Genomic DNA, 26,490 nt, shown 5'->3' on the forward strand with positions numbered 1-26,490 from the left:
GGGCTGCTCTTGCACACTCTCCACTTTGCCATCCTCATCTGCTGTCCGGACACGCCATGGCGCATCATTTTGCTGTCCGGAGGAGGCTGGAGTCCCCAATGGAGTGCTTTCTACGTGGGAGTCCTCCCTTTATTTATTGGGGACTTGGCCTGGAGGGTGTTGCACGGGGCAGTCCCATGCAATAGGTTTTTAAGTAGCTTCGTGGATTCCCAGGCTGCTTGTAATTTCTGCGGTCTGGAAGAGTCCGTGGTCCACGTTTTTATGGAATGTGCGAGGTTGCAGCCCCTATTCCATTATTTGAAGGGGCTGCTCCTCAAATTCTGGTTGCACTTCAGTCCCACGCTCCTGATCTTTGGGCACCCTGTGCGGAGGGGAGGGGAGCGGGCAGATCGGAGGGCCTCCTCGTAGGATTGGTCCTGGGCACGGCCAAGGGTGCCATCAGCCGGTCCAGGTAGCGGGCGGTCGAGGGCGTCGTTCAGCACGACTGCCTGCCTCTCTTCCGCAGTTACGTTTACGCCAGGGTGTCCCTGGAGATGGAGCACGCGGTGTCCACCGGTACGCTCGCGGCCTTCCGCGAGAGGTGGGCACCGGAGGAACTAGAGTGCATCATCATCCCCGGCAACCAAATTTTAATTTGATTCATTTAATGTCCAACGTTTAATTGTTAATTTGTCAGTTCTAGTGCCCCTTTTAAGGGGGGCACTTGATTTATAGTTTTACTTTAAATAGTTGTAGGACCGAGCTGTATGCAATTTGGCTGCTGTGTTTTCTACATTACAACAGTGACTGCAGTTCAAAAGTACTTAATCGGTTGTAAAGCATTTTGGGATGTCCTGAGGTTGCCAAAGGTGCTATTTAAATGCAGCAGTCCCATCATGCCACTGTGGAGCTCCTAATCAGACCCTGGAGCACATCATTGAGCACTGCCCTCTAAGGAAATTTGCAGGTAGCCTACAAGGTATCCATGCTATTACACCGCAAGCTTTGGCCTGGATATCTGACTTAGATATTGACATTTGATTTGATTTGCTACTAGCATACGAAAGAAGAATGCAAGTCTGTTTTTCTTTATCTAATACCTCATTTATTTTCTGCTTCCAATTAAAGCAGTTCAGCAATATTATCCTGTTCTTGTTATGCCAAACATGCTTTCATCTATATTGTGGGCGGATTAGTGGCAGGACTAGATCAGCTGTGGAATTGCTCAAAACTCAAATGTGACTATGATTCTGACCATGGGCCAGAACTATGTTGGGGAAAATTCTCTATAGTCCAGCAATGTTAAAAGCATGTTTTCTTTTTAAACACTTCGAAATATAGAAACATAGAAAATAGGTGCAGGAGTAGGCCATTCTGCCCTTTGAGCCTGCACCGCCATTTAATAAGATCATGGCTGATCAATCCCTCAGTACCGCTTTCCTGCTTTCTTTCCATACCCCTTGATCCCCTTAGCCATAAGGGCCATATCTAACTCCCTCTTGAATATATCCAATGAACTGGCATCAACAACTCTGCGGCAGGGAATTCCACAGGTTAACAACTCTCTGAGTGAAGAAGTTTCTCCTCATCTCAGTCCTAAATGGCCTACCCCTTATTCTAAGACTATGTCCCCTGGTTCTGGACTTCCCCAACATCGGGAACATTCTTCCCGCATCTAACCTGTTCCGTCCCGTCAGAATCTTATACGCTTCTATGAGATCCCCTCTCATCCTTCTAAACTCCAGTGAATAAAGGCCCAGTTGATCCAGTCTCTCCTCATATGACAGTCCAGCCATCCCTGGAATCAGTCTGGTGAACCTTCGCTGCACTCCCTCAATAGCAAGAACGTCCTTCCTCAGATTAGGAGACCAAAACTGAACACAGTATTCCAGCTGAGGCCTCACTAAGGCCCTGTACAACTGCAGTAAGACCTCCCTGCTCCTATACTCAAATCCCCTAGCTATGAAGGCCATCATACCATATGGCTTCTTCACCTCCTGCTGTACCTGCATGCCAACTTTCAATGACTGATGTACCATGACACCTAGGTCTTGTTGCACCTCCCCTTTTCCTAATCTGCCGCCATTCAGATAATATTCTGCCTTCGTGTTTTTGCCCCCACAGTGGATAACCTCACATTTATCCACATTATACTGCATCTGCCATGCATTTGCCCACTCACCTAACCTGTCCAAGTCATCCTGCAGCCTCTTAGCATCCTCCTCACAGCTCACACCGCCACCCAGTTTTGTGTCATCCGCAAACTTGGAGATATTGCACTCAATTCCTTCATCTAAATCGTTAATGTATATTGTAAAGAACTGGGGTCCCAGCACTGAGCCATGCGGCACTCCACTAGTCACTGCCTGCCATTCTGAAAAGGACCCGTTTATCCCGACTCTCTGCTTCCTGTCTGCCAACCAGTTCTCTATCCACGCCAGTACATTACCCCCAATACCATGCACTTTGATTTTGCACACCAATCTCTTGTGCGGGACCTTGTCAAAAGCCTTTTGAAAGTCCAAATACACCACATCCACTGGTTCTCCCTTGTCCACTCTGCTAGTTACATCCTCAAAAAATTCCAGAAGATTCGTCAAGCATGATTTCCCTTTCATAAATCCATGCTGACTTGGTCCGATCCTGTCACTGCTTTCCAAATGCGCTGCTATTTCATCCTTAATGATTGATTCCAACATTTTCCCCACTACTGATGTCAGGCTAACCGATCTATAATTACCCGTTTTCTCTCTCCCTCCTTTTTTAAAAAGTGGTGTTACATTAGCTACCCTCCAGTCCATAGGAACTGATCCAGAGTCGATAGACTGTTGGAAAATGATCACCAATGCATCCACTATTTCTAGGGCCACTTCCTTAAATACTCTGGGATGCAGACTATCAGGCCCCGGGGATTTATCGGCCTTCAATCTCATCAATTTCCCTAACACAATTTCCCGCCTAATAAGGATATCCTTCAGTTCCTCTTTCTCACTCGACCTACTGTCCCCTAGTACATTTGGAAGGTTATTTGTGTCTTCCTTCGTGAAGACAGAACCGGAGTATTTGTTCAATTGGTCTGCCTTTTCTTTGTTCCCCATTATAAATTCACCTGAATCCGACTGCAAGAGACCTACGTTTGTCTTCACATATTTATGGAAACTTTTGCAGTCAGTTTTTAATGTTCCCTGCAAACTTTCTCTCGTACTCTATTTTCCCCCTCTTAATTAAACCCTTAGTCTTCCTCTCTTGAATTCTAAATTTCTCCCAGTCCTCAGGTTTGTTGCTTTTTCTAGCCAAATTATATGCCTCTTCCTTGGCTTTAACACTATCCTTAATTTCCCTTGTTAGCCATGGTTGAAGCACCTTCCCCGTTTTATTTTTTACTCCAGACAGGGATGTACAATTGCTGAAGTTCATCCATGTGATCTTTAAATGTTTGCCATTGCTTATCCACCGTCTTTGCCAGTCTATTCTAGCCAGTTCACGCCTCATACCGTCGAAGTTACCTTTCCTTAAGTTCAGGACCCTAGTTTCCGAATTAACTGTGTCACTCTCCATCTTAATAAAGAATTCTACCATATTATGGTCACTCTTCCCCCAAGCGGCCTCGCACAACAAGATTGCTAATTAGTCCTTTCTCATTACACATCACCCAGTCTAGGATGGCCAGCTCTCTCGTTGGTTCCTCGACATATTGATCTAGAAAACCATCCCTAGTCCACTCCAGGAAATCCTCCTCCACCGCATTGCTACCAGTTTGGTTCGCCCAATCAATATGTAGGTTAAAGTCGCCCATGATAACTGCTGTACCTTTATTGCACACATCCCTTATTTCTTGTTCGATGCTGTCCCCAACCTCACTATTACTGTTTGGTGGTCTGTACACAACTTCCACTAGCGTTTTCTGCCCTTTGGAATTCCGCAGTTCCACCCATACCGATTCCATATCATCCAGGCTAATGTCCCTCCTTACTATTGCATTAATTTCCTCTTTAACCAGCAACGCCACCCCGCCTCCTTTTCCTTTCTGTCTATCCTTTCTAAATGCTGAATACCCCTGGATGTTGAGTTCTCAGCCTTGGTCACCCTGGAGCCATGTCTCCGTGATGCCAATTACATCATACCCGCTATCTGCGCAGTTAATTCGTCCACCTTATTCCGAATACTCCTCGCATTGAGGCACAGAGCCTTCAGGCTTGTCTTTTTAACACACTCTGCCCCTTTAGAATTTTGTTGTAATGTGGCCCTTTTTGTTTTTTGCCTTGGGTTTCTCTGCACTCCACTTTGACTATTCTCCTTTCTATCTTTTGCCTCTGACTCCATTTTATTTCCCTCTGTCTCCCTGCATAGGTTTCCATCCCCCTGCCATATTAGTTTAACTCCTCCCCAACAGCACTAGCAAACACTCCCCCCCCCTAGGACATTTGTTCCGGTCCTGCCCAGGTGCAGACCATCTGGTTTGTACTGGTCCCACCTCCCCCAGAACCGGTTCCAATGCCCCAGGAATTTGAATCCCTCCCTTCTGCACCACTGCTCAAGCCACACATTCATCTGAGCTATCTTGCAATTCCTACTCTGACTAGCACGTGGCACTGATAGCAATCCTGAGATTACTACTTTTGAGGTCCTACTTTTCAATTTAACTCCTCGCTCCCTAAATTCGTCTCGTAGGACCTCATCCTGTTTTTTTTACCTATATCGTTGGTACCTATATGCACCACAACTGGCTGTTCACCCTCCCTTTTCAGAATGTCCTGCACTCGCTCCGAGACATCCTTGACCCTTGCACCAGGGAGGCAACATGCCATCCTGGAGTCTCGGTTGCGGCCGCAGAAACGCCTATCTGTTGACCTTACAATTGAACCCCCTATCAGTATAGCTCTCCCACTCTTTTTCCTGCCCTCCTGTGCAGCAGAGCCAGCCACGGTGCCATGAACTTGGCTGCTGCTGCTCTCCCCTGATGAGTCTTTTTGTTTATTAGTTCTAAAAATATTGGAGATGAGGAATAAAAGGCTGTTTGATTGGGCAGGGTGGTTGGAGGTCATGCGATGAACTCTTCAGAAATACATACAACCAGAGTTGGTAACTGCATTAAGCATTCATGTACTCAATTTTGGGCAAGCTTGTATTGTGTGTATATATACACCCATGGAGAGCTGGGTTAAGAAAGACCAATCTCATTTAATCTCAAAATTTTACAGTTGGCATCTATTTAAATTAGATTGAAACATAAATCCCAAAGGAAATAAAAATATTGGAGATGGAAAGTAAGGCTGTTTGGGTGGGACAGTTGGAGGAGTGAGGTCATGTAATAAAACCTTCATACATCCAGGCAGAGTTGTCAGCCCTAGTTAGAGGATATTTTCTACTCCAAGGTAAGTTTTTCTGTAACCTGGCAGGTGCTTGTAAATTCTTGGCTATTCTGCAAAGTTGGATAAAATCAACACAAAATAACTAATTTTTCAAAATTCTTTTTAAAGAATGTTGGTAGGAGTTTGTAGGTATAACAGTCTGACATTTGAAGTCTGACAGACCTTTGCATATAACTAGTTACCTGTCTAAGTTGCTTGCTTTATGCTGGAACATATAGTTCTTTAAATATGTACTTAAGGGCTGGAATTTCATCAGCCTTCCGCCACGTTTTCCGGTGGTATTTCTTCTTTTGGGTGGAAAACCGCCCGGTGGGAAATTCATGGAAGTGTTCCACCGGCGGTTTTGAAATACCGCTGGACAGCGGACCGCCGGCATGCAACACACAAAAAACTGCTTCCGCCCGAGTTTAGTCACAGCGGTGACCCGTAGATGGGAAAAAAAACGCTGGTGGAAAAACCAGTTGGAGCAGCCCTTGGAATGGTGGTAGGTATGAAACCCTGCAAAAAAGCTAAGTTAAAGTTTGAAAAAAATTCTTTTGCAATGATTCAGTAGAAGAGAGTCTTATAAATGTTTTGCAATTTTGTTTTATTTTTTGTTTTTTGGAAAAGTATTTTTTGTGTTTTGCCCCCCTACCTAGGCCCAACTCGCAGCAGTAATTGACCTCGGACTAAAGTTGACGAGGATCGCGTTTTCTGCAGCAAATCCTCGTACGACGGCAGTTTTTCCCGGCGGGCGGATTTTTTTCCCATTTTTTTCATGAATTTTCTGCCGTTCTTAATAGCGGAGTCATAGTGGTTTTTTGGGCAGCAAACCGGTGGTGGCAGTTTTTGATCAATTTCCAGCCCATTATTGTCTTTTGTAGCACAGGATACAAACAAAATGGTAGTCAAGATGCATTTGGTTGAAGGTAGGTCCCAGCTGTTTAGGATTATGGGAGTAGAGAAAGTCATAGCGTTGTAGCGTGGGAGATGGGTGCCGTCTGGGGTTTTGCAATTAGGAGAAGGCAGCACCAGAGAAGAAGTCCTGGGACTTGTGAGTAATGGGGAAGGTCTGTTTTCTAGCAGTCAGGGAGGTAACTCGGATGGTCCGATGCAATAAGGGAGCTGGACACAAAATAATTTCCCAGAAACAAAACCTTAAATAGCTTTTAAAAAGGAAAGTGTATAAATATTTTAAAGAGAAAGATTTAAAAGATTATGAGAAAAAGCAATAAAATGAGGCAAATTGGGATAATAGTTAATTCAACGAGCTGGGGTAGGCAAACTGGGCCAAATGGCTGCCTGTGCTGTAAAATTATGTGATTATAGGATAGATAAAGGAAATGCAGTGCCTGCAGATTATAAAAGTGATAAGGTATCGCAGACAAAGATAATTGAAGACAGCATGAAGGGGAATGTAACCTAATAAAGAGGTTGTTGTAGGGTAGAAAGCAAAGGAACCTTTTGCTCATTGGATGGGATGAAGCTTGAAGGAGCAAGGAAAAGTTCTCAGACTGGCAAAATATAGTGACTGCTGTTCCACAGTACCCCTTTTGGGGTTGCTTTTATTTTCTGTATATATTATATACATATATATTATATATATAATATATATAAATATATATATGTATGTATATATATATATAAAATATATATAAAATATAAATCATTTTTTTTAAGGCCTGGATTTTCCGGGGCCGAGGACCGCATATGTGGTGAGTACGCGACCATAACTGCCCCGCAGGTTTCAGGTTTCTGCATGCACGAAAACCCGGAACTTGTGATCTGTCAAGTTTTAGCTTGACCAATGCACCGCATCCCCAGGAAATGGACATTCGCTGGCATAGAGTTGGATTGTTTGCCCAGAAAATGCTGTAAAACTCTTACAGCCGGTAAAAGCAGGCGTAGGGCCTTTGTTTACCAGCGTAAGAGTTTAAATAAATATTAAATTAAAAGAAAAATTATTTAAACATAAAACGTTAATTTAATTGTAGTTTAATTAATTTTGAATATATAATTTATTATTATTTAACTGGTGTGTAATTGTGTTTTTTAGGGGATTCCTATTCATGCTTATGGAGATTCCGTACGTAAATGGAATCCCCATAAGCATATTGGGGACCCCCTTTTTCATTGGTTGGCCTGGCCCATGTGATCCAGGATGTGCTTCTGAACCGCATGCGCTCCAGGATACGTATGCGTATATGTAGAGGCCCAGGAGTTTGAGTCTACGAACCTCTGGGACCATCAGGTAGGTTCGTACTTTTCTTGCGGTTTGGAGGTGTTCGCCCGCGGGAAGCCTCCGACCGCAAATTCAGGCCCAATCACTTTTTTAAAGTCTCAACGATAGCAAGGAAGATACTCCAGGTTTCAGGTAGAAATGCTGATGAGGCAGGGGATAATGTGGTTTTAGTAATGTTGCAAGGGCGATCCAGTGGTTTCAGAATACTGATGGGGGAGCGGATGGGAGGGGCTGTTGGGTGTCCAGGAAGGAAGTTGTGTGTACTGGGAGTGGTGTGTTAGACATGGTGGGAGGGTGTCTGGGGTGTGGAAGCATGGGAGCGGCGCTCGCCTGGGATCATGGCGGGGGTGGGTGAGGGGGTTTGTGGCTAGGAAGAAATGTGATTTTTCATACTGAGAACAACACTTAGTGTTCACTGTCATAACCTGGGAGTGGCAATAAATTATTTCAAATGCTTATGGTGCTTTTTACTTTGTCATGTCGCGCCTTCACTTCCACTCCTATTTCTCCACACCGTTATAATATAAGACTGCTTGTATTGTCACCACATGGACTGCAGCGGCTCAAGGAGGCAGGTCACCACCACCTTCTCAAAGGCAATTAGGAATGGGCAATAAATGTTGGCCTTGCCAGCCACGCCCACATTTCAAGAACAAATAAAAAAAAATGTAATGCAGATTGTTGCATCACTGTCATGACTAGCACTGAGCAGAAGTTTCATGTGACTTTACTGACAACTTGCATTGTAATTTTGTTTTGTCAGATAATGGCACGTGCAAGTAGTTTTGGCAAGCGGTACCTCAAGGCCTTTGTTAGTGGTTTCTTTGTCGCTGTTCCAGTTACTGTGACATTTCTGGATCGTGTGGCATACATTGCAAGAGTGGAGGGTGCTTCAATGCAGGTACAGTACACAAATTTTGTTATGCAACAAGAACAGGCAAGCTGTGACTAAACAATGACATTTAGCATATTTGCTTCTGTATAACTACTGATCATTTCACTGCCATTCTGATAAGATGAAGCTGTTTGACGTGGATCGCATTCTCCGTGTGCTGCATGTGCAAAAGTTCAATGCTTGAAAGCAAAGGGTGTGCTGTAACATAACTTCTATCACTTTTGGAAACTGACGACTGCAAACTGAAGGGAACGGTAGCATACTGGTTATGTTATTGGACTAGTAATCCAGTGGCCTGGACTAATGATCCAGAAACATGAATTCAAATCCCATCATGGCAGCTGGGGAATTTAAATTCATTTAATTAAATAAATCTGGAATAAAAAGTTAGTATCAGTAATGGATTGTCGTAAAAACTAATGTCCTTTAGGGAAGGAAATCTGCTGTCCTTATCTGGTCTGGCCTATATGTGACTCTAGACCCACAGCACTGTGGTTGACTCTTAACTGCCCTCTGAAATGGCCTAGCAAGCCACTCAGTTGTAACAAACCACGACGAAAAGCAATAAGAATAAAACTGGATGAACCACCCGGCATCGACCTTGACACGACAATGAGGGAGTGCAGCGAAGGTCACCAGACTGATTCCCAGGATGGCGGGACTGACATATCAAGAAAGACTGGATCAACTGGGCTTGTATTCACTGGAGTTCAGAAGAATGAGAGGGGATCTCATAGAAACGTTTAAAATTCTGACGGGTTTAGATAGGTTAGATGCAGGAAGAATGTTCCCAATGTTTGGGAAGTCCAGAACCAGGGGTCACAGTCTAAGGATAAGGGGTAAGCCATTTAGGACTGAGATGAGGAGAAACTTCATCACCCAGAGAGTGGTGAACCTGTGGAATTCTCTACCACAGGAAGTTGTTGAGGCCAATTCACTAAATATATTCAAAAAGGAGTTAGATGTGGTCCTTACTACTAGGGGGATCAAGGGGTATGGTGAGAAAGCAGGAATGGGGTACTGAAGTTGCATGTTCAGCCATGAACTCATTGAATGGCGGTGCAGGCTCGAAGGGCCGAATGGCCTACTCCTGTACCTATTTTCTATGTTTCTTATGGTACACCCAACCCAGTCAACCCTGCAATGTCCTCCTTGCTAACATCTGGGGATGTGTGCCAAAATTTGAGAGCTGCGCCACAGACTAGTCAAGCCTGACATAATCATACCATTCAGCCAATGTCCCAGATACCACCATTACCATCCCTGAGGTGACGGCACGGTGGTATATAGTTGGGAGTGACCACTTGAAGTATCATGGCTTCAGGTCAAGCATAGGCAAGGAAACCTCGTGCTGATAGCCATTTACTGCCCTCCCTCAGCTGATGAGTCAGTACTCCACCATGTTGATCACCACTTGGAAGAAACACTGAGGGTAGCACGGGCACAGAATGTACACTGGGTGGGAGACTTGAATATCCATCACCAAGAGTGGCTCGGTAGCACCACTACTGTCCGAGCTGGCCGAGTCCTGAAGGACTTTGCTGTCAGACTCGGCCTGCAGCAGGTAGTGAGAGAACCAGCACGAGGGGGAAAACCTATTTGACCTCATCCTCGTCAATCTATCTGTTTGCTGATGCACCTGTCCATGACAGCATTGGTAGCAGTGACCTCCGCACAGTGCTTGTGGAGATGAACTCCCTCTTCACGCTGAGGACACCATCCATCGTGTTACTGTGCTAAATAGGATAGATTCAGAACAGATCTAGTAGCACAAAACTGGGCATCTATGAGACGCTGGGTGCCATCAGCAGCAACAGAATTGCATTCCACCACCATCTCTGAGCTCATGGCCTAGTATATCCCTCACTGTACCATTACCATCAAGCCAGCTGACCAACCCTGGTTCAATGAAGAGTGTAGAAGAGCATGCCAGCAGCAGGCGTACCTAAAAATGAGGCACCCACCTGGGAAAGCTGCAACACAGGACTACATGTATGCTAAACAACAACAGCAACAACTTTTATTTATATAGCGCCTTTAATGTAATAAAATGCCCCAAGGCACTTCACAGCAGTGCTATAACACAAAACAGATAAATTTGACACCGAACCACATAAAAAGAAAATAAAGCTTGGTTAAAGAGGTAGGTTTTAAGGAGCATCTAAAAGGAGGAAAGAGAGGCCGAGAGATTTAGGGAGGGAGTTCCAGAGCTTAGGGCCCAAGCAGCTGAAGGTACGGCCACCGATGGTTGAGCAGTTATAATCAGGGATGCTCGAGGGCAGAATTTAAGGAGCGCAGACATCTCGTGGGTTTGTGAGGCTGAAAGAGATTACAGACATAGGGAGGGGCGAGGCCATGGAGGGATTTGCAAACAAGGATGAGAATTTTGAAATCGAGGTGTTGCTTAACCAAGAGCCAATGTAGGTCAGCAAGCACAGGGGCGATGGGTGATCGGCACTTGGTGCGAGTTAGGACGTGGGCTGCCGAGTTTTGGATGACCTCAAGTTTACGTAGTGGTCATCCAAAGTTTAAATGTGGAAGGCCAGGCAGGAATGCATTAGAGTAGTCAAGTCTAGAGGTAACAAAGATTATAGATCACGGTTTCAGCAGTAAAAGAGCTGAGGCAGGAACGGAAGTTGGCAATGTTACAGGTGGAAATAGGCGGTGAAATGGAAACCGTGGAAGCAGCATGCTATAGACAGAGCTAAGTGATCCCACAGTCAACGGATCAGATCAAAGCTCTGCAGTCCTGCCACATCCAGTCGTGGATGGTGTTGGACAGTTAAATAACTAACGGAAGGACGAGGCTTAATGAATATCCCCATCCTCAATGATGGCGGAGCCCAACACGTGAGTGCAAAAGACAAGGCTGAAGCTTTTGCAACCATCTTCAGCCAGGTGTGCCGAATGGATGATCCATATGGGCCTTCTCCTGAGGCCCCCACCATCACACAAGCCAGTTTTCAGCCATTTCGATTCACTTCACTTGATATTAAGAAACGGGTGAGCACACTCAATACAGCAAAGGCTATGGGCCCTGACAACATCCTGGCTGTCGCACTGAAGACTTGTGCTCCAGAATTATCCGTGCCTCTAGCCAAGCTATTCCAGTACAGCTACAACTCTGGCATCTACCCGAGAATGTGGAAAACAAAAAGCAGGACAAATCCAATCCGGCCAATTACTGCCCCGTCAGTCTACTCTCAATCATCAGCAAAGTGATGGAAGGTGTCGTTGACAATGCTGTCAAGTGGCACTTACTCATCAATAACCTGCTCACTGATGGCCAGTTTGGTTCCGCCAGGACCACGTGGCTGCAGACCTCATTACAGCCTTGGTCCAAAAATGGACAAAAGAGTTGAATTCCAGAGGCGAGGTGAGAGTGACTTCCCTTGACATCAAGACAGCATTTTTCCGAGTGTGGCATCAAGGAGCCCTAGTAAAACTGAAGTCAATGGGAATCAGGGGGAAAACACTCCACTGGCTGGGGTCATACCTAGCACAAAGGAAGATGGTTGTGGTTGTTGGAGGTCAATCATCTCAGCCGCAGGACATTGCTGCAGAAGTCCCTTAGGGCAGTGTCCTGGGCCCAACCATCTTCAGCTGCTTCATCAGTGACCTTCCCTCCATCATAAGGTCAGAAGTGGGGATGTTCACTGATGATTGCAGTGTTCAGTTCCATTCGCAACTCCTCAGTTAATGAAACAGTCTAACAACACTCGAGAAGCGCAACACCACCCAGGACAAAGTACCTCGCTTGATTGGCAACCCATCCACCACCTGAAACATTCACTCCCTCCATCACCGGCGCACCATTTACAAGATGCACTGCAGCAACTCGCCAATGCTTCTTCGGCAGCACCTCCCAAACTCGCCATATCTACCACCGAAAAGGACAAGGACAGAACGTCCATGGGAACACCATCACCTGTAACTTCCCCTGCAAGTTACACATGATTCTGACTTGGAAATATATCGCCGTTCCTTCATCATCACTGGGTTAAAATCCTGAAACTTCCTCCCTAATAGCACTATGGGAGCACCTTTGTCACACGGACTGCAGCAGTTCAAGAGATGGCTCACGACCACCTTCTCAGGGCAGTAGCGATGGGCAATAAATGCTGGCCTTGCTAGCGATGCCCACATCGCAGGAATGAATAAGAATTTTTTCTTCCATCTAGGAGCACTTGAGTTTCAGTTGTGGGAACCGAGACACCAATAGGAATGTATTCCCTATTGCTTAGTTATGTCTTCATTTGTGGAAATATGACAAAAAATGTTTAGTTTGCAAAATGAACGTATATAAATGGAGGATAGTTGCTGAGTTACTCTTTAATTAATCACAATATTCCATGTATCCTCTCTTTGTGCCCCACCCATTTATTAATGTTTTTTCTAATGTAATAGTGTAATAGTGTAAACATGTAACATGTTTTATCACTGTTGGTGCTGTGAAGCCTTTGTTGGGATTTAGGCTCTCATTAGATATATTTTCTTCTGCCCAGTGTTTCCACAAGCCCTTACTCCTTTTAAAGTCATTGGAACTTTGTCCTGATCAGTTCTGTTTTTCTGCACCTTAGGATAAGTAAACAGTACTATATGGTGTAAATTTGATCACACAACCTGGCTCTGAGCAGATAAACTTAATGTACCAAATACCTGATATTGCTGTGTGCTGTGGCTGAGTGTCACCTGCTAGTGAGTACACAAACAGGTAGATGGTGCAGGAGGGTGGGCTTCAGATTTCTGGGGCATTGAGACGGTTTGCATCTGAATAGGGCTGGGACCAATGTCTTCGCGGGGAGGTTAACTAATGCTGTGGGGGAGGGTTTAAACTAATTTAGCGGGGGTGGGTGGGGGTACACCAGTAGAAGGGAGGAGAGACAAGGTACATAGAAAACCAGGAGGGAGAAACAGCAGTGGAAAAAATAATAGCGTAGAAAGAGCAGGAATTAGATGGAGAAAAAAAACAAAGCTGACTAGCACGATGTTGGAATGCAGAAATTACCCTAATATAGACTGGGGGAAAAAAACAAATAAAGAGCAAGGAGGGAGAAAAATTCCTAAAATGTGTGCAGGAGAACTTCCTTAATCAGTATCTTTCTAGCCCAACGAGGAAGGAAGCAGTGCTGGATGTAGTTCTGCGGAATGAAGTAGGGCAAGTGGAGTGTGTTACAGTGGGAGAACATCTGGGTAATAGTGATCATAATATAATCAGGTTTAAAGTAGTTAAGGAAAGGGACAAAGAAAAATCAACAATGAAAATAATCAACTGGAAGAGAGCCAATTTAAATGATTTGAAAAGGAATCTAGCACAGGTGGACTGGAAACAAAGGTTGGCTGGGAGATCGGTTATTAAGCAAATGGCAGGCTTTCAAGGTGGAGATACTTCGGGTACAAACCAAGCATATTCCCATAAGGAGGAAGGAAGGGGCACCCAAAGGTAGAGCTCTCAGGATGATAAAGGAAACCGAGGTTAAAATAAAACAGGAAAAGGAGGTGTATGAGAAATGTTCGGTACATAATACAATAGAAAACCAGGCAGAATACAGAGCGTGCAGGCGGAAATTGAAAAAGGATATACGGGCAAAGAATGGGTTTGAGAAAAGAGTAGCTAATAGATTCTAACCATAAACTTGGGATGATCTTAATAAGTTCACTTGCACTTTCGTGGTCTCACTGACTGGACAAAGAACATTCTGACAGACTGTCTATTTCAGGCTATAAATTCGTGCTAAACTTCAAGCACACATCTGTGATGAAAAGCTTAAATGTGAAGTCAGTTAATCACAGTATTTCCAGTAACCTCAGATTGCTCAACTGCCTGGTGAACCCATTTATACCCACTCTTTGAAGACTAAACTGGGATAAAGATCAATAAATATTGTTCAAACGTAAATGTAACTGTCAATCACAGGAAAATGCCAAACCAAGAACTTTCGTTGTCGGGCTCCTGATAGGACAGACCAATGTTATGTTTTTTTTTCGCTCTCTCTCACCCATTGTCACTCAGTTCTACTTACCATCATATGGTTGGTGCTCCTCACCCTATATCCTCACTGGTAAAATCAAAACTCATTGCACAATCTGCTACTCTAACTTTTCAGACTTTAGAACTCAAGCTTGGCATCACCGAATGTTTCACATTTTATTTATTGTTTTCAACGTTGGTCATTTCCTGCATTCTAGACTTTGGCTCTTTGCCTTGGCATTTCAATTTTTTTTAAAAAGCTCATTAGGATGCCTACTATGACTCGAAATAAAAGAGTGCCTCTTTAAGTAGATTAAAACCCAACCATATTGGCTTTTCCTTGATTTAATAATGAAAACAAATTACAACCTACATAAAGCAGTTGGAAAGAATTAAAATTATCCTAATTAAAGTGAAGAATTAAGGTCCAGGAGAATTAATGGTCTACCCATTCACACAGGAAGGCTTCATCTTGTATTAGAGGTCAAGTTAGGTGCAGTACAAATCATTCTCCACTTTTCTTGAACAATATCTGTTGATCTCAAATGTAGAAGACAAGGGGCAAGAAACTGATGTCCTTATCGCTACCTGGTAGCCCAGCGATGCATGAAAAAATGGCGGCTGCCACTCTTGCGTGAGCTGGTGGCGGCGGTGGCCATATTGGTCAGCCCCTTTTTACCGGCAGTGCCTTGAAAAAAAAATGGCAGCGTGGTGACATCAGTCGACGTGCATCGCTGATTTAATGTCACCTACACGAACTTCGACTCCAGCCCTCAAGTCATTGCTGGGTCCTAAGCACGCCAGGTTAACCGGGTGTGCAAACAAGCTGACAGACGCTGATGGGGCCGATATCTGCAGCTGTTAAAGGGGTACACACATCAATCGGGTAAGTTTAAATGGAAGGGTTTGATTTTTTGGTTTTTTGGATTTTATTGAAGTTGTGAGTTGCTGCAATAGATGTACAAAGTTTTTTTTAGGTGTTTTTGGAGTGCTGGAAACTTGCAAGGGCTCGGATGGTAAGTGAACGCCTAGAGAAGACAGACATGTTGTAAATACTCAGCAAGTCACGCAACATCCGTAGAGTTCACATCTCAGGTCGACATGCTGCCTGACCAACTGAGTATTTGCAATATTTTATGCTGTCCTTTCATTTTTATAGCATCCGCTTACAGAGGGAAGACGTAGAAGAGGTGGAAGAGTGCATCCCAGACAGCCCCTTTGTGGCTGGCATATCCGGGATGGAATCATCCACCTGCGGTCCCACTGGCTGGGCAGGATGCATTTCTTGGATGTGTGAAATGAGGAAGGCACAAGGGTGGAGTTGTGTTGACGGGAGGGTCGGAAAGTCTAGAGGTGCATGCCAGAAAAAGAAAGAAAAGAAAGGCTTGCATTTATATAGCACCTCTCACGCCACCGGACGTCGCAATTAAGTACTTTTGAAGTGTAGTCACAGTTGTAATAATGCACAAGGATACCAGCATCTTGTATCCTTTCAGTCCCGCCGCTGGCCAAGGGTTTAGCCATGACCCTACCAAGAATGGCCTGCACTGTCTCCTCCAGGGGAGTGAGGTGATGCTAGAAATGGGAGATGTGCCTCGTCATTGGTGTAGATTGTTGGTAGGTGAGTGATTGGGGGTCCTGCATTGAGCAGTGTGTGAGGCAAGTGACTCAGTTGGTAGGTGACATCGTTTGAAGATGCATTCAACTGATCTTGACCAGTGGTCTGAGGTCATGAATCATCTTTGGGCACTGGAGCTGAGGGTGACACTGCTGGCAGTGATGGCCTTGCTAATGCACTTCCACATTGTTCTTTCTGGAGGGTTTCCTGGCCCCTGTGGGTAGAGGGCCAGTCTTGCAGTATTGCCCCCCTGCACAAAGCTGGGGTGCTGCGTGCGAGACTGTGTCCCTTCCTTGGTTTACTGAGCCATTTGTGGTAGTGCCGAGACAGTTTTCCCATTTGCTGTGTTTAGGAAGGTCATTCAGCTTTAAGTGCTGAATATTGACATTTGGAACTTATTTTAAATATTAGTTATTTGTTAAAAGACAGAAAGGGCTAAAAAATGTATTGAATCAGTGCATTTGATTTCCTTTGCTTCAATGTGCATGGCCCTTTAAATGTCAGAGATGCTCGCTGCCCACAATGCATTGCGAGTTTCACAGCCTCACAGACGCTTGGGGAAGCAGCAACACCGCACCAGCACAACAAATTGATCCTGGATCCTGTAATGTATGTACATAAGGTCGGCCCACCATCAGGGGGCGCTACCGTTGGAGGTCCTAGGGTCATAGGTACACTCATACAGGGCCCGGTATATAACCTGAACTTCACCTTTGTACCTAGACTTCTGGAAGCCATTAACTGACCAGGTTACACCTAGTCACTGGCTCACAGTATGGAGTTCATTGTATCATTTCATACACCACAGATCCCTCATGCAACACCACCAAGATGGCGTTGCACCTAAGGTTAGCGCTGTGCCACCTACTACCATGCTCCCCCACACCAATTTACCTCAGTTAGCGATGGCGGCCGTTAACGGCAGTTGGCGAGATCTAATTTCTGCTTTGCGGGCGAGATCTAATTTTTCCCCCAAGGTCTTTGTGACCACCAGTTACCCCTCATGGCTTCGATGACAGAAACTGTAATTAATGCAGACGTATGGGCAGTTTTATGTTGTGTACTGGCCCAACTTTATTGAGACTATCTAAACTCGTTACAGAGAGACAATTCACGTCTTTGTTTTAAACTGGATTGAAATTCAGGACCAAGAGGTGAAAAGACTTCCATTTCATTGTGTAACAACAACAACTTGCATTTATATAGCACCTTTTAACGTAGTAAAACATCCCAAGGCACTTCACAGGAGTGATTTTTTTTAAAACAAAATTTGACATTGAGCCACATAAGGAGATATTAGCACTGGTGACCAAAAGCTTTGTCAAAGAAGTAGATTTTAAGGAACCTCTTAAAGGAGGAGAGATAAGCAGAGAGGTTTATGGAGGGAATTCCAGAGCTTCGGGCCTGGACAGTTGAAAGCACGGCCACCAATGGTGTAGCAATTAAAATAGGGATGCCCGAGAAAGAAAGAATGACTTGCATTTATATAGCACCTTTCACAACCACCTTCTGTCTCAAAGCGCTTAGACCAAAATTGAAGAAGTGCAGAGATCTCGGAGGGTTGTAGAGTTGGAGGAGGTTACAGAGATAGGGAAGGGCGAGGCCATGGATGAGAATATTAAAGTCGAAGCGTGAGGATTTTACTGCATTTGAATATGAGGTTTTACACTGTAAGCGCGAATGTTTTCTGGAAGAATCACTCGTCATTCGTCACTCTGGTTCCATACATCAAAACGGTTTATTATGTTGGACTAGGAGCCAGGAGTCTCCGAGCACAGGGGTGATGGGTGAACAGGATTTGGTGTGAGTTAGGATGCAGGCAGCAGAGTTTTGGATGAGCTCAAGTTTGCAGAGGGCACAAGGTGACAGGCCGGACAGGAGAGCATTGGAATAGTCAAGTCTACAAAGGCATGGCTGATGGTTTTAGCAGCAGATGAGCTGAGGCGGGGATGGAGATGGGTGATGTTACGGAGATGGAAGTCGGCCGTCTTGGTGATGGAGTGCATATGGGGTCGGAAGCTCGGCTCAAGGTCAAATAGGACCCAATGCTGTCCTCTTTCCTCACTCTTTGCCCCAATTCTATTTGAATTATTTTAAGAGTTACTGTTATAGGTCTCACCTTGAGGTAGGTTTTCGTAACCTTCAAACCTGCAATTGCACTTTATAGGCCTCATTTTTTTTCCATGTGGCTTCCTAGCATAAAAGCTGCAGTTCTGACCTTTGTGTATAACTCACCACATATTGCATGAGGAATTTACTGTATTTGAATATGAGGTTTTACACTGTAAACGCGAATGTTTTCTGGAAGAATCACTCGTCACTCTGGGTCGGTTCCATACATCAAAACGGTTTATTCTGGTTCATCCAGGCATTTCTCTCCATCGAACAAAGAAGTTCAATGATATTTAAATGTTTTACAACAGTTCACTATAATTACTCAACCTATGTCGGCTGGACACAATCCAATCGTAACGATTATAGATTACATACAGGTTTCTTTAGGCCAATAGAATTAACCCTCAAGCATAAAGGGCTGCATGGTCAGCTTATGTTTAGCTGGAGCTGATTTATGTCCTTGTGATATTTTTCCAGACCCCCCTTATCTCTGCTGTCCTTGGGTTCTGCCTGTGCCTTATCTTAACTTAACATAGTTTCAGGAATTCCTTTGTTCACTGTTCTGCTAGGACATCCTGTCTGGGTTTGTTGATTTAAAGACATTCTGCTAAACTGCAGTGTTATCAGCTATCCAGAAAGTTAGCCAACTTGGTTAGCTGAATACCCCTAATGCTTTGCGGAATCCCTGGCAGCCATCTTATGTCTGGCAGCCATTTTACACATATATCGACATACATTCTGCAGGTGCCTTCGCCTTTGAAAGTGCCCTACAACATACACCTAGTAGTTTTGAAAATCAGTGAATCTTTGTGTAATTTTTGAAGCCCTTGCAATACCTTTTTGAGAAAGATTTTCTGTAATTTTTCACTTAAATAACTTAAAAAGCTTTGAAGGATGTATTGGATTATTTTCATCCTGTTGTCGAGGCTGTATCAGTTGGGCAAAATAAAGATGGTTCAGCAATTTTTGCTGATTTGTGCTATAACTGACCAGGAATACTTAATGTTATCCCCAGCGGTAGGGCATTCTATTATCTAGCATCAAATGACAGGTCAGATATCACTAACCTACATTCCGCCTGGGGTACCAGCATTGGTTGTTTGTGAGAAAAATGGCCTGAAAGCAGTTACAGTGATTAATCCTTTGTGTACTGCATAATCTTGACAGCTTTGAAAATAATGTGTGTTGGCTCTTGCACAAAGCTGCCCAGTAAAGATATTTTATGTGAGGATATATGATGGTGAAGTATTTGAGATTACAACATTTGGTCCATTTTATAGCAACATGAATTTGAACAAAATATGTTCATGATGAATGTTCTGAGATAATATGCATTCCTAAGATATAGAATTGTCAAAAGTCATAAGTAAGAATGCTGGTATACAATTCAGATATTTGTCAATAGGTATTGTAGTCAGTTGGATTATACTAAGGATTGGACAGTTTTAGGTCCCAAACGATCACACCAAGCAATTGTATGTTCAAGTAGCCACAGTCCATTTTATAAACTAAGGGTGCTGAAACTCTTGAGTTCATGCAGAATTCTATTTACACCAAATAAATGCAATGGAGACTAGTTGCATATGAACTTTGTTCCTCAAGTAAGGAAGACCCAGTGACTGGCCCAGTCACACCCAGTCTTGGCCATCAGAAGAAGAGATTGCTCTCCACCTCCTGCCCCTTTTTTGAATGTTTATAAATCTGCGGAAACTTTAAACCCATAAACTACATTAATATGTATATATTTGTGGAAACTTACAGTTTCTTTTTAAGTATCACAGGCCAGCTGCAGTAATTTCAAATAACTTTCTGGATTATGATTTCTTGGAGTTCAATTGTAATTAAATAACTCAAACATTATTCAGTAGTTTGTGTTGTTAGCTGGCATCAATAAATAATTTTTTATATCCCTAATCATCGCTTTGATTTGAAGATGCAATTATAGGATTGTGTTTTATCTCTCTACTGATCACCTGCTTTCGTAGTTGAATTTTGAAAGATGTATATTTCTGTGCATTTTGAAAAGCAAATGAATACTAAAGTGATTTACCAGAAAACAATTTGTAATGCCAGCAGATGACATTGATGTATTCTACATCTTAAAAGAATGAGATATTAATGAGAGGAACAGCTCAAACAGCAGGAATTCCTTCATGTATAGCTCGCATACGATCACATGGGCAGAAGAATTGTTGATGTTTTCTCAACCAGACCTGATGTGATCCTGCAGTTTGATTTCTAATTAAATCTGCCGAGATGTGTCTTTAATTTTTTTACACACGTTAGTATTCAATTTCGCACTCAGGTGGCTATTAAAACTACCACCTAACAAGATACAAGGTTTATTCTTCCTGCCTTGCTGTTTCTGCACTGAATTGTGGCTGTTTGTCATTCATTAATCTTTTACCTTCCCTGCAGCTTTAACACCCTAGCAGCTGCCTTCATGGAGGAAGTGGAAACAGCTTTGCAGTTAGCAGAGCATTTCATTGTGGTTGCACCTACACTCTTGCTTATTACCAACACTTCATGCTGATCTCCCATTTTTCATAAGAACATAAGAATTAGCAGCAGGAGTAGGCCATTTGGCCCCTCAAACCTGCTCCACTATTCAATGAGGTCATGGCTGATCTACCTCAACTCCACTTTCCTGCACTATCCCCATATCCCTTTATTCCCTTAATATTCAAAAATCTATTGATCTTTGCCTTGAATATACTCAACGACTGAAGATTCACCACCCTCAGAGTCAAGAAGTTTGTCCTCATCTCAGTCCTAAATGGCCGACCCCTTATTCTGTGACTTCCCAGCCAGGGGAAACATGCTCCCTGCACCTACACTGTCAAGCTCTGTAAGAATTTTGAATGTTTCAATGAGATCACCTCTCATTCCTCTAAACTGTAGAGAATATAGACCTAGTCAATCACACCTCATAGGGTAATCCCCCATCCCAGGCATCAGTCTGGTGAGCATTTGTTGCACTCCCTCTATGGCAAGTATATCCTTCCTTAGGTAAGGAGATCAAAGCTGTACACCATACTCCAGGTGTGGTCTTACCAGGGCCCTATATAATTGCAGTAAGACATCTTTACCATTATATTCAAATCCTCTTGTAATAAAGGCCAACATACCATTTGCTTAATTGCTTGCTGTACTTGCATGTTAACTTTTAGTAGTTCGTGTACAAGGACACCCAGGTCCCTCTGAACACCAACATTTCCCAATCTCTCACCGTTTAAAAAATACTATTTTTTTTCCTATATTTCCTACCAAATTGGATTACTTAACAATTCTCTACATTATATTCCATTTGCCATATTCTTGCCCACTCACTTAGCCGGTCTATATTGCCTTGAAGTCTCTTTGCATCCTCCTCACAACTTACATCCCCACCTAGCTTTGTATCATCATCAAACTTGGATATGTTACATTTGGTCTCCTCATCCAAATCATTGATATAGATTGTGCATAGCGGAGGCCCAAGCACTGATCCTTGCGGTACCTCACTAGTTACAGTCTGCCAACCCGAAAATGACCAGTTTATTCCTGCTCCCTGTTTTTTGTCTGTTAACCAATCCTCAATCCATGCTAGTATATTACCCCCAACCTCATGAGCCCTAATTTTGTTCAATAACCTCTTATGTGGCACTTTATCAAATGCCTTCTGAAAATCTAAATCCACCACATCCCCACTGGTCCTCTGGCATGGGACATGGCGACCGCCATTTTAGTAAGGGCCATCGCGTTGCCGTTGAAGCACTGGCTCCTGAAATGTAAATGAGAAGAGCGTGATGTGTGCCATGTCTGCAAACTTCGCCCTTTTTGCTATTTTTAATGCCGGGTCCTAAGTACACTCAAAAAAGCCTGTGTGAAGCAGACCTGCAGAGAAATTATGAATGCTTCTTAAAGGGCCACACACATCTTTAAGTAATTTTGTTTTTAAGCTTTTGGACTGTTTTTAAAAAATATTTTATTGAAGTAGGAACTTTGTGCAATAGATGTTGAAAGTTTTAAAATTATGCAGCAAGTGCTGCTGAATGCTTGCAAGGCTTCACATGGTAAAGGAAGGCCTTTGAGAAGACTGAAAATGCTGGAAATACTCAGCAGGTCAGGCAACATCCGTGAAGAGAGAAACAATTCATGTCTCAGGTTGAGATGCTCCTAACCTGCGGAGTATTTCCAGCATTTTATGCTTTTATTTAAGATTTACAGCATCCACTTGCAGAGGGAAGGGGAAGAGGAAGAAGCAGAAGGAAGGATGCAATCCAGACAGCCACTTTCTGTCCCGGATATGCGAGATGGAATCATCCACATGCGGTACCAGTGATCACAACCCCAATACAGATTTTAACATTTGTCCCATACCTTACCTTCCCTTTGTTACTGACCATCACAGTGTCCTCTTGGCCCCAATGCTAAAATAAATGCCACCACAAAGCATACTTTCCAATCCAACATTTGTTTTCATTCGTTCCTGGGATGTGGGGGTCACTTGCAAGGTTAGCATTTGTTGCCCATCCCCAATTGCCCCTGAGAGGGTATCCATCTATCCATCTAATATGACATCAAGAAATAAACTAATTACCCTTATGCATTCCCTTCGTGATTGTCCTGTGATTGCCTTTGCCTGTCCTGCTGATGTCATGCAGTGCTACCCCAGTGGCTGCAACATGGCATTGGAAGGCTGCTGACTTTCAGTGGGGGACACTGCAGATGGTCTTGCAGGACAACCTTGAGGAGCTAGTGGCTGGGAGTGTCAAATCGAGTGATGGTATTTCTTCTTCTCCACTTTCCTCTCCCTCTTGTTGACCCACCGGCTGGGCAGGCTGGATTTCTTGGGTGTGTGAAATGAGGAAGGCACAAGGGTAGATTTGCAGTTAGGGGAGGGCAGGAAAGCAAGAACGGCATGCTTATTATGCCAGGTGCACCTTGTAAATCAAAAGATATTGTGGGATGAAGAAGATGTGGGATGTGAGAAGGAAGATGACATATGAGGATCTTGTATCGTTTCAGCCCGGCCGTTGACCAATTGCTTGGCCATGCCTTGGCCAAGAATGGCCAGCACCACCTCCTCCAAGGGGGTGAGGTGAAGCTAGGAAGGGAGGTGTGCTTTGTGTTTGGTACAGATTGTTGGTAGGTGAGTGATTGCACCACCCCACACCACCACCCCCAATAAGCAGGTGTGAGGCTAGTGCCGCAGTTGGTAAGAGACGGCTTTTGAAGATGCATTCCCTGACCTTGACCACTGGTTTGAGGTTATGAACCTACTCTGGGCACTGGAGCTAGGTCGTGGAGGCGACACTGCTTGCGGTGACTGCCTCGGTGATCTGGTCCCACCTTGTTCTTTCTGGAGTGTTTCCTGGCCCGTGTGGGTAGAGGACCTCTCTTGCAATATTGATCCTCTGCACAAAGCTGCAGTGCTGCGTGTGAGACCCAGGGTGCTCCTTCCCTGGCTTGTTGAGCCATTTGTGTTCGTGCTGAAGCTTTTTTACCATTTTGTTAGATCTGGAAGGTCGTTCAGCTTTAAGAGCTGCAGACTGCTATTTGGGAATTATTTTAATTCTTTTTCCAGTTGAGCTCTAACGGCTAATGACTGCTTATTTTTAAATGATTTTTTTCATTTTAGAAGGCAGTTCCCCTTTAAGGAACTGGTGCTGCTTTCTAAAATAACAGCCTTGCTTTAAGACAACGCTGCACTTGCTCCAAGGATGCTACGGCCATACTACATCGGGCCGCCTGCTGAGAGTATTGCCGGAAAACTAGTCTTGCACGGTAGGTTTTGTGCTGCGCTAATTTAAATTAGCTGGCAGCATCACAATACTGTGGTCTTATTTCGGACGTCCGTTAATTTTGGCCCATGGTAGCACCGGCAGGTTTCCAGCCTTCACAAATTTCTGTGCCAATGTTTTCTTTAAATAAGTTTTGTAAATCTTAGCTAAATACTGCTTTCTTGTCCACCAATAGCTCTACCTCTTTGTACCCTCTTTTCTGCTCTTCAATGAAAGCTGAAGCAAAGCAGTCATTTAATACTTTCACTATTTCTTCATTCTCCATGAGAAGAGCTTTTCATCTCCTATTGGCTGTATCTTTATTATTTTACTTTTTATGCATTTATTAAATAATTTAGTATTTTCCTTTGTCTTTCTTCATACCCTCTGTTATTTTTTTGTTGCTTCCCCTCTTTTTTTATATTTAATTATCTTTTGTGTTTTTAGCTCTAGATTTGTCAATGACTTTTTTTAGGTCATAATTTAATTTCACTTTCTCTGCACATCCAAGGATCTTTAGCTATTGCTGCACCTTTTTTGCCTGTGGGAATATGTCCAGCTTGTACCCTAAATCAGCCTGTTAAACATTTCTAATTATTTGGCTGCTGGTTTATCTACTAATTATTATTTTCCAAATGGTCTGGACTACTTCTCTTTTTATCTCATTGAAATTGTCTTTCTAGTCAAATACCTTTACCTTTCACTGTTACCTCCTTTTCAACTTTTATATCAAAACTAATTATGGTCATTGTTTCCTAAATGTTTCACTGCCCTTGCATATTAGGTACTTGGTCCCCCTTCATTTCCTAGACCTTGATCCAGCATTGCCTCTTTCCTTGGACTAAAAACATAATGATCGAGAAAACATCCTGGACACATTCACTTCTATTCACCTAGAAACCTATTCACTTCTTTGCCACTTCTGTGGTGTCCAGAATTGGACACAGTACTCCAGTTGAGGCCAAACCAGTGTTTTATAAAGGTTCATCATAACCTTCCTTGCTTTTGTACTCTTTGGGCCGGATTATCAGCTTTTGGGTTTTTTTGGCAAAAATGGTAGCGATACGTGAAACTTACCATTTTCTCTGCACTATTGTTTTTAGGCTAAGCTTTCGGGCGAGTTGCACGAGGATTCGCGGCGCAAAAACATGAGTTTTGCCAAATTTAGTCCGGGGCCGGAAGCGCTGCGAGAGAGGTCTTGGGAGGGGGAGAAAAAAATTCAAAAAAACATTCAAAAGACATTTACAGACACTTATCTATCGAATTCCTGAAAAAAAACATTAAAAACTTGAACTTACTTTTTTTGCAGTTTTTCATACATACTGCTGCTGGCAGGGCTGCGCCGACAGGTTTGATCTGATGCTATTCTGGGCGTGGCGTATGGGCCGGGAGAGAGCCAAAAGTCCGACATTAATGCAATCTACGGCATTGCATGCCGGTGCTCCTCTCCCCGGCGGAAAGTCCCATCGCTGCCGCAAACGAGCCGAGGATCCCGCCTGGGCTTTGTGACCAGGTTTCTGCCACGGAGGGCCAAATCGTGGCGAAAACCCGGTCGCAAACTTCTCAAAAATCCGGCCCTATAATATGCCTCTATTTATGTAGCCCAGGATCCCGTATGCTTTTTTAATCTGCCCTGCCACCTTCAATGATTTGTGCACATATACCCCCAGGTTTCTCTGTTCATGTACCCACTTTAGAATTGTACCCATTAGTTTATATTGCCTCTGCTCGTTCTTCCCACCAAAAGGTATCACTGTAATTTGGCCAATGAAAGCCCAACATATGTTTTTTGCATTATTACTAAAATTACAGATGACAGACAGCCCAGCCTGACAAGGCCAGATCATGCTGTGGGCCCCCATGTGGAATGTTATGTATCCTCTAACTCATTAAAAACACTGTCTCAAATCCTAATGCAAGTTTTCCTAGGAAAACCAAACTTACACAGTATTATTCGCATCACAGTTTCATTCGCATAACCATATGTTGTTAGGTATTCCTAATTTCTAATAATCTTGTGCATTTTCAAACCTTGCTGTGAACCAGAGAAAGAAGGAGGTTGACTGTTAACATTGGCCAAAAGTTTAATCAAAGAGGTAGGTTTTAAGGATCATCTTAAAGGTGAAGAGGTTTACGGAGGGCAATGCAGAGCTTGGGGCTTAGGCAGCTAAAGGCACGACCATTAATAGTGGAGCGATTAAAATTGGTTATGCGCATAAGGCCAGAATTGAAGGAGCGCAGAGATCTCTGAGGGTTATAGGGCTGGAGGAGTTTATAGGAGTATATATGGAGGGGCGAGGCCATTTGAGAATAAGGATGAGACTTTTAAAATTGAGGCGTTGCCGGACTGAGAGCCAGTGTAGGCCAGCGAGCACAGGGGTGATGGATGAACGGGACTTGGTGTGAGTTAGGATACAGGCAGCCGGGTTTTGGATGAGCTCAGGTTTATGGAATGTGGAAGATGGGAAGCTGGCCAGGAGAACATTGGAATAGTCAAGTCTAGCGGTAACAAAGGCATGGATGAGGATTTCAGCAGCAGATGAGTTGAAGCAGG

At 43.8% G+C, this 26,490-nt stretch overlaps 1 protein-coding gene across 7 annotated transcripts in view; it reads left to right on the plus strand.

The window, feature by feature from the left end:
- The window catches only part of immp2l (inner mitochondrial membrane peptidase subunit 2), a 735,610-nt gene that overhangs the window by 19,517 nt on the left and 689,603 nt on the right, over positions 1–26,490 (plus strand). For all 7 annotated transcript variants that reach the window (XM_070900391.1, XM_070900390.1, XM_070900392.1 and 4 more), the window contains exon 2: positions 8,336–8,473. In XM_070900391.1, coding sequence (XP_070756492.1) covers positions 8,339–8,473 — 135 coding nt within the window. In that variant the 5' untranslated portion in view covers positions 8,336–8,338. The remainder of the gene's footprint in view (positions 1–8,335; positions 8,474–26,490) is intronic.

The sequence above is a fragment of the Pristiophorus japonicus genome, chromosome 15 (assembly GCF_044704955.1).
Source record: "Pristiophorus japonicus isolate sPriJap1 chromosome 15, sPriJap1.hap1, whole genome shotgun sequence".
In the NCBI taxonomy this organism is placed as follows: domain Eukaryota; kingdom Metazoa; phylum Chordata; class Chondrichthyes; family Pristiophoridae; genus Pristiophorus; species Pristiophorus japonicus.